The 15,763-nt window shown below is 41.4% G+C and overlaps 1 protein-coding gene and 1 long non-coding RNA gene across 2 annotated transcripts in view; both read right to left on the bottom strand.

The window, feature by feature from the left end:
- The window catches only part of col18a1a (collagen type XVIII alpha 1 chain a), a 63,470-nt gene extending 55,912 nt beyond the window's left edge, over positions 1-7,558 (bottom strand). Inside the window, exons 1-2 of the mRNA XM_077002521.1 lie at positions 7,110-7,558; positions 6,958-7,031 (exon numbers count right to left, since the gene is read on the bottom strand). Of these exons, the coding sequence (XP_076858636.1) occupies positions 6,958-7,031; positions 7,110-7,120 (85 nt within the window). The 5' untranslated portion in view covers positions 7,121-7,558. The remainder of the gene's footprint in view (positions 1-6,957; positions 7,032-7,109) is intronic.
- A 2,362-nt stretch (positions 7,559-9,920) lies between these two features.
- LOC143512338 (uncharacterized) overlaps positions 9,921-15,763 on the bottom strand; it is a 32,272-nt gene continuing 26,429 nt past the window's right edge. The window contains exon 3 of the long non-coding RNA XR_013130439.1: positions 9,921-10,659. This is a non-coding gene — a long non-coding RNA (uncharacterized LOC143512338). The remainder of the gene's footprint in view (positions 10,660-15,763) is intronic.

Raw genomic sequence — 15,763 nt, 5'->3', positions numbered from 1 at the left:
TATATATCAAAAATACATTACAATAGAGAAAATTCATTCCAACACATTATCTATGGAGCTTTGCAGCCGTGTGAATACATTTGTAAAGAACGGAGAATAACTACTGTAACAATCTGTACCTCAAAATTGCAGACAAGAACAGACAGTACAAAGTCGTTTCCAGGAGAACATAATACCTATAATGTAGAACAATTATACAAAACAGTAGTCTGTGTTCCACGTCATGGAATGAGCAGATGTCACAAGATTTACAATATTCAGTGTAATCACCGAATAAATGCTTTACTAAGTACTGTTTAGTGATGTCTGCAGAGTTAACTCTTCAAACTCCAAAGACCCACCAGTCTGTCCAAATTCTCATTGTATTCTCATTTCTTGTAACTACTATTATATCAAAATCTATTCCAGTAGCACAACCTAAATGAGTTTTGTGCCAAATGGAGATTGTAAGGTGCTGCCTGTGCATACTACTGGCTAATGCAGATTTTTTTTTGTGTTGACCAAGATCTACTGGCAAAGCAAAAAATAAAAATAAACAGAAACCAAAAACTTGCTAAAAAAAGTGAAAAAAAAGTTCTTTATACTGCACAAAGAAATAATCAAATCACAAGTTCACGCTGATATCACAAACACACCCCCCCCCCCCCCCCCCCATCAGTTAAATCTCACACAACAACAGCTGGAAAAACAAGATGCGATCACGTCCGAGGAGCCCACCCAGTGAATTCAGCCGTTTTGTCCCTCTCTACCATGACCTTACCATGATCTAGAAAGAAATATACTCTGCCCGGCAACCACTAAATGTCCCAAAGTACACATGGCAATTCCTCATTGCTTAACCTCTCCCATTTGCTTTTTGCAGCTATTTCATCCTGCAGCGCCTTTTCAAGACGCTTGATGTGTGTACACAGCCTCGTGGTCTGTCATTTGTCAAATAGCACTATGCAGGTAAACTTGTTGAGATTATAGGTAAACAGAGAATATAAGTAAAGGTTTCTGTCCAGGAAGGGATTCAGCAACAGTGAGAGGCCCTCAGTGCCCTATTACACCTGGTGATGGCTGGGTGCACATACTAACACACTAAAGGCCTTTACAAATCCTCCTTTCAGGTCACAATTACAGCTAATTACAGCTTCCCTATTGGTTTTTTGCTTTTTAAAAAATTTTTTTTTAGGTTTTTTGGTTTTACCAGCGCATTCCAGTTCTCAGCTCTTGGCATATATGAGACAGACATCTAGAAGAGATGAAGAAAAGAAGCATCAGTAAACCTTTGCAAATGTAGCAGCACTACTGATACCAGGGACGAAGATACGCGCAGTCCTACTTAGAGAAGAACATCTCCGCCCTGACTGAGGATGACACACTTTTGGTCCGGGGTGATTTTATGGCTCTGAACTAAAATGACACAGCCCTGGACCACCGACGTTCTGGGTAAACTGTGCACAGCCGGTTCTTTTTGGATCATGCACGAATAGCAGTGGGAACCCGTTGCATGTCTCGATCCTACTCAGAATAACAAACACACACGGTCCCTTCCAACTTAGTTACCCGGTTTTAACCCCATGACTGGTTTGCTTACAGTTCAACCATGTTCTTCAGACCACCGATTTGCGTGTGGTCATTGGTATTTATGAGAGTGAGCATGCATACTAGAATCATATATGCTGGCTTAAGTTATTGCTGCTGTGATCAGCTACAGATTGTGGTATTTGACTATATATCAGTCGTGAATTTCAGAATGTGAGTAGGTGAACAGAACGCAGCTCCAGGGCTGAGGATCTCTCAGCAGCCTGCAGACACCAGGGCTTCTCCCCTTCTCGTAAACCTTCTCCCTTGCGAACTGCTGCACAGGCGAACGCGCCGAGGAACGTCCCTTCTGGGTTTGCTCTTTCTCCATGATGTGGCCTCTAGTAGTCCGGTGTGGACCGAATGCACAGAGCCTGCAACAGTTGTGCTTTCAGTCCGAAGCTGCGAATACACTCTCTGCTCTCACAGCAAACGCACTCCTGTTGCTGCCCGTTCCCGACCAGCTTCCGGCCCCCGATACCTGCACATAGTGCGTTTCATAATAGCGAGGTGTGACATACACGTAAGTGTGTACAGAATAAAGGGACCACTGTTATAAATCCTCTGTCAATGCTAGACAATCCACAGGATTTGTGAGGCAACTGTGAGCTAGAGGCCACAAGGCTCACCTGAACTTGAGCTTACATATCACTGAGGATTTAGGATGAAACTTTAAAAAGTTAGGACTTTTTTATTCCATATACATGTGAGCGGGAAAACCCTGGTGTAGCATTTTAAGGTCATTACCTTTTACATTTTACCTTTTACACACACACACACTCACACACACACACACACACACACACACAGTTATTATTGTTATCATTATATCATCATATGGTATGATCGACATAATCATAGCACCACAAATAAAAACAATTATTACTAGCCTTGCAGGTTGCGTATACCTAATATTTTCAAAAGTGGTCCTTTGTTGTCCCGCCTTCTAGCCAGAGATGAAGGCAAAGCCCAGACAAACACGTCAGGTCAGATGTCTCAGACAAGCATAAAAAGAGCAGAGAATCCAGGTGGGATGGATTAAGAAATCAAAGAATGATCTGACAAGCACACTGAGCCTACACATCCCTCAGCATCTTGTCCAGGCCGCGTGTTGAGTACGCCATGCAAATGAACCGGCCGGCTTAGGGAGAAGTCTGGCATGTGGGGGAAGGAGGCTGAAACTCAAAGTTTGTGTCTCAGATTTCTGTTTTTAAACAAGATTTAACATTTTTACATTTGAAAGTATCAAATCTGTGTGTCATTTAAACGTTTATGGAACTGGCATCACCTTAGAAATATCTTGAGATTTACTGAGGTTTTGCACAAAGCAAATGCGGGGGGAATCCAACATTCTTTAAACAGAAACTGATTGATGGCCACCGAGAGACAGACACGTAGTTGCTGTGTCCTTGGTGGTGACGTGAATCTGAGGCAGTGACAAAAGCAGTTTCTCGAATTTAGACACTAGAAGAGAGGTGAACCGCTGGGGTCCCTCCCCACCAACGCCTCCCTGGTGAAGTGGGTTAAGTAGATCTCATTTTGCTTTGAAGAGGTACGCTTTTATGCACCACTATGGAAAGGAGGAGCGAGAAAGCATTTCACATCCTTAAATCAGCAGGTCTCGGCCATAGCGAAGGACCCCCCCAGACCCGTCGGTTAATGTTCAGGGGGAGTGAAAAGAAAAAGAAAACTTCAGCCATCAGTGAATCTGTTTATTGGCTGGAAAATCCATGGATTACTGCTGCCACTGGAACTGCTGAGGCAGAACAGAGGTTAAGCGCGGCCCTTTCTCTGCTTTCACTCATGTCAGCTCGGCCGTTGACCTAAAGGCGCGTCGCCGCACGCTAAAAGCACAGGCGAGCTCGGCTTAGCTGACCTCTCTGCTACACAGGGAGAGAGAAAAAGGCAAAGCAAGCAGCAACTCCACACGAAAAAGCACTAAATTTAACACACCATTTTCTCTATTAAAACTGTCCGCAGAGCGAGTCCAGACAGTAAGTGTGATTTCAGCATGCATACTCATCTTCAAAGTAAGTTATCAAGTCATATCATGTTTGATACACACCCTCAAAACCCTCCTAAGCAACTAAGCTTCAATAGTACCTTGTTTCAAAGTGCCAACACAATATACAGTATGAGATGTGAGATGAGGAAAATTTTATAATTTTGAGATATATTTATATACAAGAACAATAGAGATGAGTCAATCCAAACCACCAGCAGAATCATGCTGGCTGAACGACTGAACAGACAGATGTTTTGAGATTTCAGAAGTGCCAGAGGCAGGAAAATCTTTCAGTGAGGTTTCAGAGGAAAATCTCCCTCCTGCTCTCATCCTCAATCTGCAGTCATCACTATTAATCACTGTAGCCCTCAGGAGGCTTAATGAGTTATGAATCCCTTAATTTCAAACTCAAGGCTTCACTAACATTCTCACTGGCCAGACTGCTCAGATTACAGCTCTGCTTTCAGATCTCCCACATCATGCGGACTGTAACCATTTCCAAATCCACGAAATGATCCCGAACAGAAAAGAAACGAGTCAGAAGTCAAAAGGATGGGCGTTGAAGAGGAGGAGTGCTGCTAGTTAAGAACATATTGGTGGTGTCCCGCGCTCCACCCTCCACGGGACCTTCCTGCCCTGCTCATGCGAGCACATGTTGCGGGTGGGGGGGCCCTTGTTTGCTGTGATTTTTAATCCCTTGTCTCATGCGTGTATTAAATGTGTCAGCAGGGTGTTCCCTTACGGCTGCTTCCCACAGGCTCGGCTCGGCTGCCTCAGGCTACAAGTGCTTAAAGAAGGAAGATTGGATGGGAAGGGAATTCTCCATGAGGACGGGGGAGAGAGGAGCTTTCTGAGTCCCAGTGACCACAGCTTAATGGCCCTTTCTCATGCTGCTTTAGATCTGCAGTGGTAGAAATGCACTGTCAGGATTTGGAGCACTTCAAGGTTCCTTTGTTGCGCAGATGTGTCGCAGTCAACAACAACAACAAAAACACTCTGAATACTGACATTTCCATTTCGGAACTGAGACATTTTCATACGTGCTGCTGACATCTGTTGTGCATGGCAAATACGACAGAATTCACGCAACTTTGAGGTCAGCGCAACTCAGCATTCATCATTCGCAGCAGTGACGTACCGGACATCGTAAACATTTGAAGTGGACATGCCGCCCACAACACCCGTCGTTATAACCCCGGCCTCTCTTACCTTCCCTCTCTCATGATGATCAGTTTCTGGATTTGCAGCTGGCATCCGCACACGAGCGTTAACCTTCGGCTGGCGACTGCGACGGCTGGCTCTGTTCTTTACAGAGTCTTTACCTCTGGATATGAACCACTGTACTCTTGTGTGGATTTGCACCACTTTTGCCTATTGTGTGAATAGCCCAGAAAAAGGACTTGCTACTGGTTTGTCTCAGGCAGCAAGTCTGCCTCTGATTAATTACTCACAGCTAACGTCAACAGACCTGTGGCCTTGACCAAGATCACATCGAGAATACACTGAGAGATACGCATCAGTGACTAGCCTCATACAACAGGACTCCTCCTCTACACGGACAAGCTTATTACTTTTTGCAGGAAAAAAAATGCAGATAGCCAGCCAGTCAAATGAACATGAAAGGCACTCAGTACACCTATTAAATGCATCTAATAATAGGCAAAATATTAGTCTTTCCATATGAACCAAAGTGGCTGAAAGTTAGTGTGACATGTAGACACAGTGAGACGTGTGTGGATAAAACACACAAAGGGCATTTGAATGAAAAGCAAAAAAACTTAAAGGAGCATCAGCAGTACAGGTAGCCAAATGCAGAAATGTAAGAGTGGCAGGCATTAGCAGTCAACTGCAGAGCTCAAACGCAAAAGATGGGGAGAGGGGGCGTCTGTGGAACTTCAATAGGGAAGTGAAACGAGGAACAGGTGCAGGGAATTACTCAAAGCACTGGTGAGTGTGAATGGATGAGTGATTGTGATGTGTGATTGGTGGATCTTCATCTGATTTATTATAATATATTGCAGCATGACTGTTCTCAGTAATATATAATTGATATAAATGATTTTATGATTTTACATTTCCCACAATATATTTAGATGGCAAAAAACATCAATTAATCACTAGAATTAAAAATGAAAATTCTAGGATGATTAATGTTTGTTATTTGACAAAAAAAAATTAAGCTCATTAAGTTGTTTCAGAATATGCATCAATGTACGCACACTGGATTGAGAGATCTGATATACACTGACTAACCAAGTCTTTAGAACTGACACTCCCTAACTTTAACAACCTGTAAGTACCACATTAGAGGAAAGATACTTTCATTTGAACTCATCAACTTTGGTGTTACAATAGTTTATTTTGTCAAGTCCTGTTCTGTACAGTTTTGACAGTGTAAAGTGGGGGTTGAGACGAAGCCCTGCCAAATCAAATATTGATACCACATTCTCGATTTCTCTCTGCCTCATGCATGGCAGCTGTGAAACCAGCATAGACCTCCTGCTGAACTAATTGCATGGTTGCAACAAGAGTTGGGGGTTAATAATTCACACTGGAAGAGCCCAATGCTTCATTAAGACCACTTCCCACTGTCTGCTGAAAGTTCTAGTGCCACTACATCTGTAGCAATACTAAGTAGCCTGTACCAACCACACCCTCTTCATACTACTGAGACAGCTATAGGGCAGATAGGTTAAAGGACTTGGGACCTATTTGAATATCTAACATCAAGTCATGTGAAAAACATGAGCCTTTTCCAACAAAGCCAAGGATGCTGGGATACACCAGACAGGCAGATCTGGTATTCTGACGCATTTAAATCAATAGCTCAGACTGATGTCAATGGAACATTGGATGATCGAGTAAGTTCCCATTCCCAGGAATCTGTTTTTGTTGACTTGTGTTAAGGCATTCACATTTAGATGCACTTACAGTGTATCTTTGTTCTTTAAAGAACAACACAGCCGGCATATGGGAAAGGTTGTATAAGAAAGACATTTCATTTTTGAAGAGAAACAATGCCACGTCCATAATCTGTAAAAGCAAATCATGAACGACACCAATAATGCACTGCCAATGCAGTTAGTCCTGTATTTGGATAACATTTCAGGCTTAATTATACAATTTTTTAACTACAACAAAACCATCATCATGTAAAGTTAATAATGAGCTGCTAGAATTGTAATACATTTAGAATAAACCCCTTGGTCCATTTTCAGTATCAACAGGCAAATGAGAACCTGAAATACACCTAAATAAAGGGAATCATGTATCCGATGTAACAGTAATGTAACAGTGCAAGATGCGACACTCCACGCAATTCTCATAAAAGCACGTGTTAATGTATCAGCAGAAGTGGCCTGCAAATATGAAACGTTGGGCCTTACCTGGCCATTGAGATGCAGCTGGTGGCAATGAAATCAAGAACCAGAAAAATAGTGGCTCCAGCCACGAGAGACACCTGCAACGAAGAGGTATGTTGTAGGACTTTAATCGACTTAAGAAAATCCCATTCAAAACTTCACAACTGCACGCATACCTTTTTTCCATCTCGGTTTCGTGACCGACTCTTTCTAAAGTCTACATGGAATGTGCGAATCCAGATGCAAGTGTTGCGCGCGTCCTCTCGCTCCGGAGCGTCTCCGTGCCGGCCGCACAGCTGGTGTGAGGGCGCCGAGAGCTCGCGCTCAGACAGGGGTAGCGCGAGGAGGGAAAGTGGCGAAGCCAAAAGTCTGACAAAAGTGTTATTCCCCTGGGTCCTAAAGAGTCCCTTCAGCAGCGCCAACGACAGATTGTTACTGATAATACAGACGAGCCTCAGCGAGTTAAAACGGTTTATAATAAATACTACACTAGTTACCTTTATTTAATTATTAGTTTGCATATGGACAGCCTCTTTACAGTCATAACGCGATCCACTTAAAGCTGCGGGGCATGTTTTAACTACTTTTGATAGGCAAGAGACTGAAGTCAAACCGCCAGTAACGCTCTTTGTTGAGAGCAGGGGAAGTTGGGGAATAATACACACGCAAAGTAAATGTAGAAACAAGAATTAGGCTGCTCTTCTATCAATACAGTGAAGGACTAGGAAAACATGGCGGATTTTATGAACGTTTGGAAACAAAACATGTCAGGAGGCCTATATGGCATCATTCTTTTAACACCTCCTGTTGATTTTGTCTTCTGCCACATGCCTCCATACCTCATTTTCCTTCCAGACGACGAGGTGTAAATAGAACTGTTGACTTAACGCGGGGTTATTTGCCTCTGCATGCTTGTGGTATGGATTAGGTGGAATTCATTGTGTCCAAAGAGCAGAGCACACAGCAAACCTCTCAAATCACTCTTTGGGTACTTGTGAGGCGGTCTGTCCATCTCAGGTATGATGTCTGAAAATGCGTCTTGACCTCTGAGGAATGCATACTCTTGATAACATCCAAGGCATGTCAGTGTGAGCTTTGGTTCCTTCTCACTTCTGCAGTAATATCAAACACTTTCAATTTGGGCAAACATTTCCTCAGATAGAATATGTGATTGCATAGAGTACAGAGGAAATTAATGAACCCAGATTCTTCAAAAGGATTGATGAAATATTTTCATTCTTGCATGAATATATTTTTTGCACCAGATGAATGGTATGCCCAATCACACTGTGTGTGATTTACGTGAGGAAGTGTCCAGAATTTTTCTCCAACTCAAACATTGCACACACACACACACACACACACACACACACACACACACACACACACACACACACACACACACACACACACACACACACACACACACACACACACACATTCCTTTCTTTCTGAATACAGGCACACAAACATAAATGGATGAAAAGACTACCAGCTCTTCATTTGAATTCCAGTTTATACCATAGAGTTCAAATGGACTCAAACACTATAATTTCCTGCTGCTTGTTGGGGCCCGATTGCCTGATATTTCTCACACCGTGTACTTGCACACTCTCTAAGTGCACACTGGGCTGCTGACTTGGTCCAGTGCCCTCCAAGCCTGCAATTATGAGTATTGGGAAGCAGTCTGAAAACAGCAGATGAACAGAGGGCTGCTTCTGGGACCCGAGGAGCTCTGAATGTGAGCAGTGGCCTCTGGGTTTGTTGGAACATGCCTGCATCCAAAGCCAGGCCTGTTCCCAGTACATTCCTTTATCAAAGCACTTGGTACGTTTAGGACAAGGCAGGGAGAGGTTACAGCTGGCTGTCACCAAATACTTACTGCCATCGCAAGTTATTATAGAGAAAACATAGAAGGTCACTAGTCGTGAGGATGTACTTTAATGTCCAAGGTATGATCTTCCTGGAGAAGGTAGAGCTGCTTCAGGGGCTTCAAACATGAGCACAGGGACAGCTGTAAGCAGAAGAATGTATTATCTAACATTGTCCAGTTGGGACCAAACATTCAGGTGCTCTGATGCAATTTATTGGTTGATAGCCTGTTCATTTGTGTGAATGTACACAGATCTAATAGGGAAAGGAAAAAAAAAACACTTTCTAAAAAGATTTTGTGAAAGATTACAATTTCATATCTATGTGTAGACTGGAAGATGTCAGTGTACTAAAACAACTGTGTTTCTTTGATATTTCAAGTTGCTGAAACCATATACTCCCAGAAGGAATAAAAAAAGAAAACAAAAATAACTCAGAAAACAAAGTTTAATTAAAATTTGTAGGTAAACTCAAATTTGATAAAAGAAGATTACTTATATAAATATTTTTGGTGCCAAAGGTGACAATGTGTAAAAATCTTTGAGGTCTGAAATACCTGCTGTCATTCATTTCCAGGAGTTTTTAACCAATCACCACACGATTACCTCAGACCTGATTTAGAGCATGTGCTTTTTTCAGCCTATGACTTATTACCGTGTCAGCTATGTCTGAGTTAATAAATGACACTTGAAAGAAATTAAACCCTTCATGATCTCTTTTGAGAACACCTGGCAATCACGTCAACTGAGAGCTCTGTCAATCCACCTGCAGTGAATAACAATGAGCAGTAAAAGTTAAACGCCATCATTAAAAGCCACATCAAATCTGACCTTTTCAGCACTGTGTTCTTCTCAGGTGCAGATTGAGTTTAGAAGGACTGAAAATAGCTGATATTCTGGATGTCATGTTGACAGTGAATGACAAATATTAGCAGGGTGAAGCATGTTTCTTACCATAAAATATCAGTTGTCAAGTAAACAGAAGGTTATGGCTTAAGGACCATTTAACCTTCTATTTAATTGCTGGATGTTAAAATGACTTTCAAGGACACTACTCAAATAAAAAAAAAAAGATTTTATCTTCCTTTCAGACATCAAAGTGGGTATTTTGTTTAAGTTTAACTATGTGTTTTACAAGGAGGGGTGACTGTCTTTAGGAGTACCTCTGGCCAAATAATGTTTTGACTTGCCTCCAATCATGAGGTCATGGTTACATTTGGCTACGCTTTGCTAATGTTAATGGTAACAGTATCTTACCAGGGGGACATTTGTACCAATTTACTCTTTTTTAAACTAACTTTTCAGGGGGCACCAGCTGGATTCAATGACAAAATTTGCTGCACAGTATATAGTGCAGAAAGGCAAAGCACTATTTAAAGACCAAAGACTTAAAACCCCAAAAATATCTCCTTTGTAGCCAACAGATTCTCATCGGTGGTATGAAAGGGGAAAAAATGTAACAAGTTGGAACAGCTAGGCTGAACATATCTGACACCTAATGAAGGCATGCCTTCAGAGAACCGTCCGCATTTTTTTTAAAGACACTTAGGCATGGTTGGAGTTGGTGGAGTTTTAAAAATCATTCCAAATTGGCCATGAGTCAAATACTAACAATAAATGTCCCTGTACTGTATCTCTGAGGTCATATTTATAGGAGGGATCATTTCTGGAAAATGATGGTGATAAATGAAACTGGGCTGCTCTTGCTTGTGTGATTGCCATCCAACGTTGAAGCTCGCAGTGATGATGGAAGTGTTCAGTAACAGGTCCATGCAGTAACAAGCCCACCAGAGCAGACAGAAGGCGGTTATAGGCACGCAAGGGCAACAACATCCCAGGTCAGTGTGGGTTTTATCTGGAAATGAAAGATATGAACTGTAATTCTGGACTGTTTTTGACCTTAACTAGACATTCAACAAGAAGAAACATCACTTTGATGCTAATGCTAACACAACTCCAGGCTTACATTTATGCCCCCCCACAATGAGATGTCTAATTCATCCAGAATACTAGCATACTGATAGAGTGTTTGTAATCAATTGTGTAGTGTAACAACACAGTGATCCAAGCTCTAAGGGTCAGAGCCAAAAAAATTAAAAATAAGCCGAGTTGGACATCTTGGCAAATTCAAAGTCCAAGTAAAAATCAGAACAGCAAAAAAAAAAAAAAAAAACAACAATGCAAGTGGGCACAGGCAGAGACAGAAACAAAATAACAGGGTCAGGATCACAATATGGCAAACAAGAGAAATGTAACTCAGTGTGCACAGGGATGAGTTCTAACACTGAGAAAGAGAGAAACAGGAAATAATGAACTGGTGAAGACAGTTGTCCAGTGATGAAGAGTGTGTTAACAGACAATGACTGGATCTGTGTACGGAATTCTGGGAGTTGTAGTGATGTTGACAGTTACTATGAAAACAGGAGCATACAGCTGCATGACAAGCACTCATAGAGCCCTATTTACAACAGTGTGCAAGACAATGACCAAAGTGTAATGCCTCAATTATCCCCTTGTATATCAGTAAGTGTATTTAATTATTTTTATACACAAAGAAATAACAAACTACATTTTACATGATTCCTCAGCTGTAACTTTGTGACTAGCAAACCAGGAAGACACATTATCCAGTCAGTAAAACAATCCAGTCATTAAAACACATAATCCAGTCAGTAAAACATGAGGAACCCTGGTCAGACCAGTGTTTCACTGTGACAGATAACTTCAACAGTTTAATATTTAAACAGATTAATTCAGTCACAAACAAAAGGGAAAAAAATATATGATTACATTTAATTATGGATATCTGTTAGTTCACAGGCAATAAACTAACATTCTTTATACAGCTACTTTATTGGTATTTGTATCTAGGTGCTGACTGCAGTGAATAGGATGTTTCACTCATTTTGAAGAGGATTTTTGGTTACTATTTCTGTAGTCAAAGCATCCAATGATAAATAATGCCTAAAGACTACAGCTTCTGCTAGGTTCCAAGGACGAGCTAATTAATCAAATACATAATGCTCAATTTATTAACTGCTTCATTGCTTTATCCCACAGCACATTATTAGTAGCTACAGCAAATTAGTAACAGCATAAAAACGAACATGAAAAAAAGAGTGACGAATGAAAGTCTAGATCTGGGTCATGGAGGTTCGAACGGGATAAAAGTTAAGTTTTAGCAACCACCAAAAGTCTTAACATCCATGACCTTTTTCTGTAACAAAAGGAGATCTGGAAGGACCTTCTCTACAGCACAGTGAAGCTTGATATTTAAACAAATAGATACAAGCAAGATGAAATGCATCACAGAAGGTCATGAGAATATTGCAGCCAGTCTTTCCCACAAGGAGAGTGCACTATAAAACCACACATCCTTAGGTCTGCCATTTCCCCCTATTGCTTTTGAGCTCTTTTAAACGGAGGTTCTGGTCTGTCCTGTTCCTCGACCGCAGGGTTCAGGTATAGGACACCTTCCATTGCACCTCCACTGCTATGACTGTGGGCAGATAGTTAGAGGTATCAGTGTTGTACACATGGAGCCATTAACGTTTTCTGATACCTCTTGTATTGTTTTGTCTGCTCAAAGGCACATAAAGACACTTTTCCAGCCAGTGGTTTTAGCACCGTGTCACACCATTTAACAGCGCGGCACTTGAGAGGGAAGAGCTAACGATTGGATTACTCCTTTTCTTAATAGACACAGCTTAGGTTTTTTTCTGAACAATTTAATTACCCAAATGTCCTTGGTCATTTTAAAAAGTAGCACATTTCACCCCTTTACTAGACTACACAGTCAGTCTGCAAAAGTACATGCCAACGAGTTTGAGTTTGTCCACCATGTCTTGGTAAATTACTAATCAGCTCAGCAGTCATGGGCTGCAACTGGCACAGCTGAGATTCAAACCTGATTTCTTGCTCTAGAGCTCACGCTGCATTCCTAACCACTACTTCAGGAAAAGCCCCGAACAGCCTGAAACAACTTATGTTTTGCAAAAAGTAAGTTTCACATAATAATTATGTTTACTAATTCTGTTAAGTATACTAACATTAATTATTACTAATATTGTTGGCAAGGAGCAAATAAATTATTTTATTGTACGTGGAAACCTGTTTCCAGATGTAAATGACAATAAATTCTTTTGACTCTTGACTTGAATATCAGAATCTCCATCCAGAGAGTGGGAAGTGTGTAAGTTTGTACTTTAAATACACAAACCATAGAGAAGTATAATATATTTTAGTGTGCAAAAAAGCTAGATTAATGAGAAGCAGGAAAAATGCTTTTTTTCAGTTTCTGTAGATTGACTTTTTACCACCACCCAGTGGCCACCAAAATAACTGCAATGAACCCGTGCCAAGACTATTTGAACAGCTACAAGGCCTGAAGAATAACTATTACGTAAACGTGCAAGTAACATCTATTATCCTGTGAGAAATGTTCAGCGGTAATCGATGAGCACATATGAGCAAATGTGTTTGCGACACCATCCTCTTTAAATAAGACCAGTTGATTGTGATCCACAAAACGGGGGAGAGGCTAGAACAAGGCTCAGTTTAGGGGTTCATCTCACAAGGCTGAAAGTGTGGGGAATCCTAGCAATACTGCCAAGGCAGAAAGTCCAGGACATGTTTAGCCACATGTTCAACTTAACACTGCATCGTTTCCCGGAAAATTGACCATAACAAGATCAAGATGTGTCATCCAAGTATCCAAATAACATATTATCACCATATAATCACCATGATTTACAGAGGTGGTGAAGTTAGCTGGCATCCTAGACCCCATCAGTGAGAACAAATGGCACTACACGTGCTACACATGTTACACTACACGTGTTACACATGCTGCACCGTGTTGCTCCACACGCAGAAGAGTGAGGGGCAAAAATAAACGAAACAAACAAACAAAATGCAGATTTGGGTCTGTGGAAACAGAGGGTTTGTGCCAGGATCAGGCCTTTCTGGAGGAAGACTCGTCATCAGATGTCTATTAAGATAGACGAGGTGATGATGCTGTCCAGAGAGCACCGTTTATGTGCAGCTAGCAGAGGTATTCAAGAGAAGTGAAAGTATGTCTCAAAAATAATAAAGTTGATATACAGGACTCATTTAAATAAAGCCGAGCAAAGGGAAAAGCTGATAAGTGATGAATGACTTGACGTGATAAGTATAAAATGTATTCAGATGAGTTCATTCAAATGGGTTCATTTTCCTGAGGTTTTTTAGATCTATGTGTAGATTGTTTCTTTTGTTTAAGTTCTGGATGGTGAATTCAAATGAACAATGGCGGACATAGCTGGTGATTTCTCTGGGGAGCTTCTTGGCTCTGTTCGCTGCGGCATGGCACTCGCTGTGTTTGAGTGCTGAGTGGTATTCTCTCTCAGGGGAGCCCTGGGGCAAAGCACTTGATAAAATATGTTAAGTAGAGATGTTCTGCACATTTTAACCATGCAGCCATCTGTAGCGCCACATCCCCAACCCACATGTACCACGGATGTGAAAGATATGAAAGACCCACTGAGACATTTGGGGTCACGCTGGAGAGGCAGGAGGAACCAGGCCTGGTCCTGCTCCTGTATCTCCTGCAAACCCACCACCCGAGCCACAGCGCCGCAGTTGGACAAGGGGGAGGGCCGTGAGAGCTCGCGGTCCTGCCATCTTCTCGCCCCAATGGACTACTTACCGCTCACTCAAAAGGTGGCACATCCTACTTGAGCGCATTTGTGATGCAGTAGAAAACAAGGGACGGAAAACGTGAATAATATGTCATTTTTCACTTTAAAGATTCTCACTAGTGTTGTTATGGCTGTCAAGAGTTAGGAACGTGATCATGTTTAACTAGCATAGCGCATTTAACTTATTTGAACAGAATTCAGCCAGAAAGTAACTGTCTACCTTAATTCACTGAATGAGTAAAATTTCAGAATTTACATTACTTGGTATCTAACTCATATCTATTGGACAATTGTGAATGTGTAGTAATGGATGGAATATTTCCATTTTCCAGGGGCAGCTTTTTAGATCTAAAACAAAATGCAACATACCAATATGATATTGTGAAAATTGTCAATGATGAAGAGGAGGAATTTAGAATTTTCTGACAGTTGTCCTACCAGCAGAGGGAGGGAGAGAGCTGCTAAATTTTTGTTTACAGAATAGTACCTTTACAGTCAGAAAAAAAACTGAATTGAGTATATCTGATTTCCTCAGACTGAAAATATGCCCTGCACCAGCTACCGCGTAAGGAAATACTAACATATGAAACATGTTTCACTTTAATAAAAAAAACAGAAGGTAACAACTAACAATCTGCACTGTTGACGAGCACAAACAAACAAGTGCACCATGCTTGGCCTGGCTCACCACAGACAGCTCCCTTGACCCAGACAAATATTTATGAGGACCATCCCATAATGCTAAAGTAATATTTCAGATGCAGCTTTCTCAATCAGCAGCTTATGGAAGTGCTCAAGAGCGTCATAACCGTTGAGACGGTATCATGCTTACGTGGTTATGGAAAACCTTTAAAGATACTTCCATGGCCATGTCAATCACGTTCCTAGAGAGCTGAAAATATTACTATTACTATTGTTACCACCACAATATGTAGTGGCAACACATGATAAGTGGCTGACCAAGATCATGTACGGGGCAGATTATTTTAAGATTTTAGGAAAACTCCCTGAAACCTGTAGACAATCTGAGACAAATGATAATAAGGTGTAGACAAGGGACTTAAAGGGGCAGATAAGGTTAAGTGGTGAAAACAGAAAGCTGCCCGCACTGCTAATTTGCATGCAGTTTAAGAGATTTCAGTTGTAATACAAGTGAAGAACCATTCACTTTAGGACCATAAATGATGAACAGCAGCTCAACTATAGTAATAGTATTTTGTGCACAGCCCACACTTAAAACAGTTTACAGTTTCAATGCGCATGCTAACATCTTCTTAGCAG

This window comes from Brachyhypopomus gauderio, chromosome 4 (assembly GCF_052324685.1).
Source record: "Brachyhypopomus gauderio isolate BG-103 chromosome 4, BGAUD_0.2, whole genome shotgun sequence".
In the NCBI taxonomy this organism is placed as follows: Eukaryota; Metazoa; Chordata; class Actinopteri; order Gymnotiformes; family Hypopomidae; genus Brachyhypopomus; species Brachyhypopomus gauderio.
Note: the sequence above shows the minus strand (reverse complement) of the source record. Positions and strands in the feature narration are given on the sequence as shown.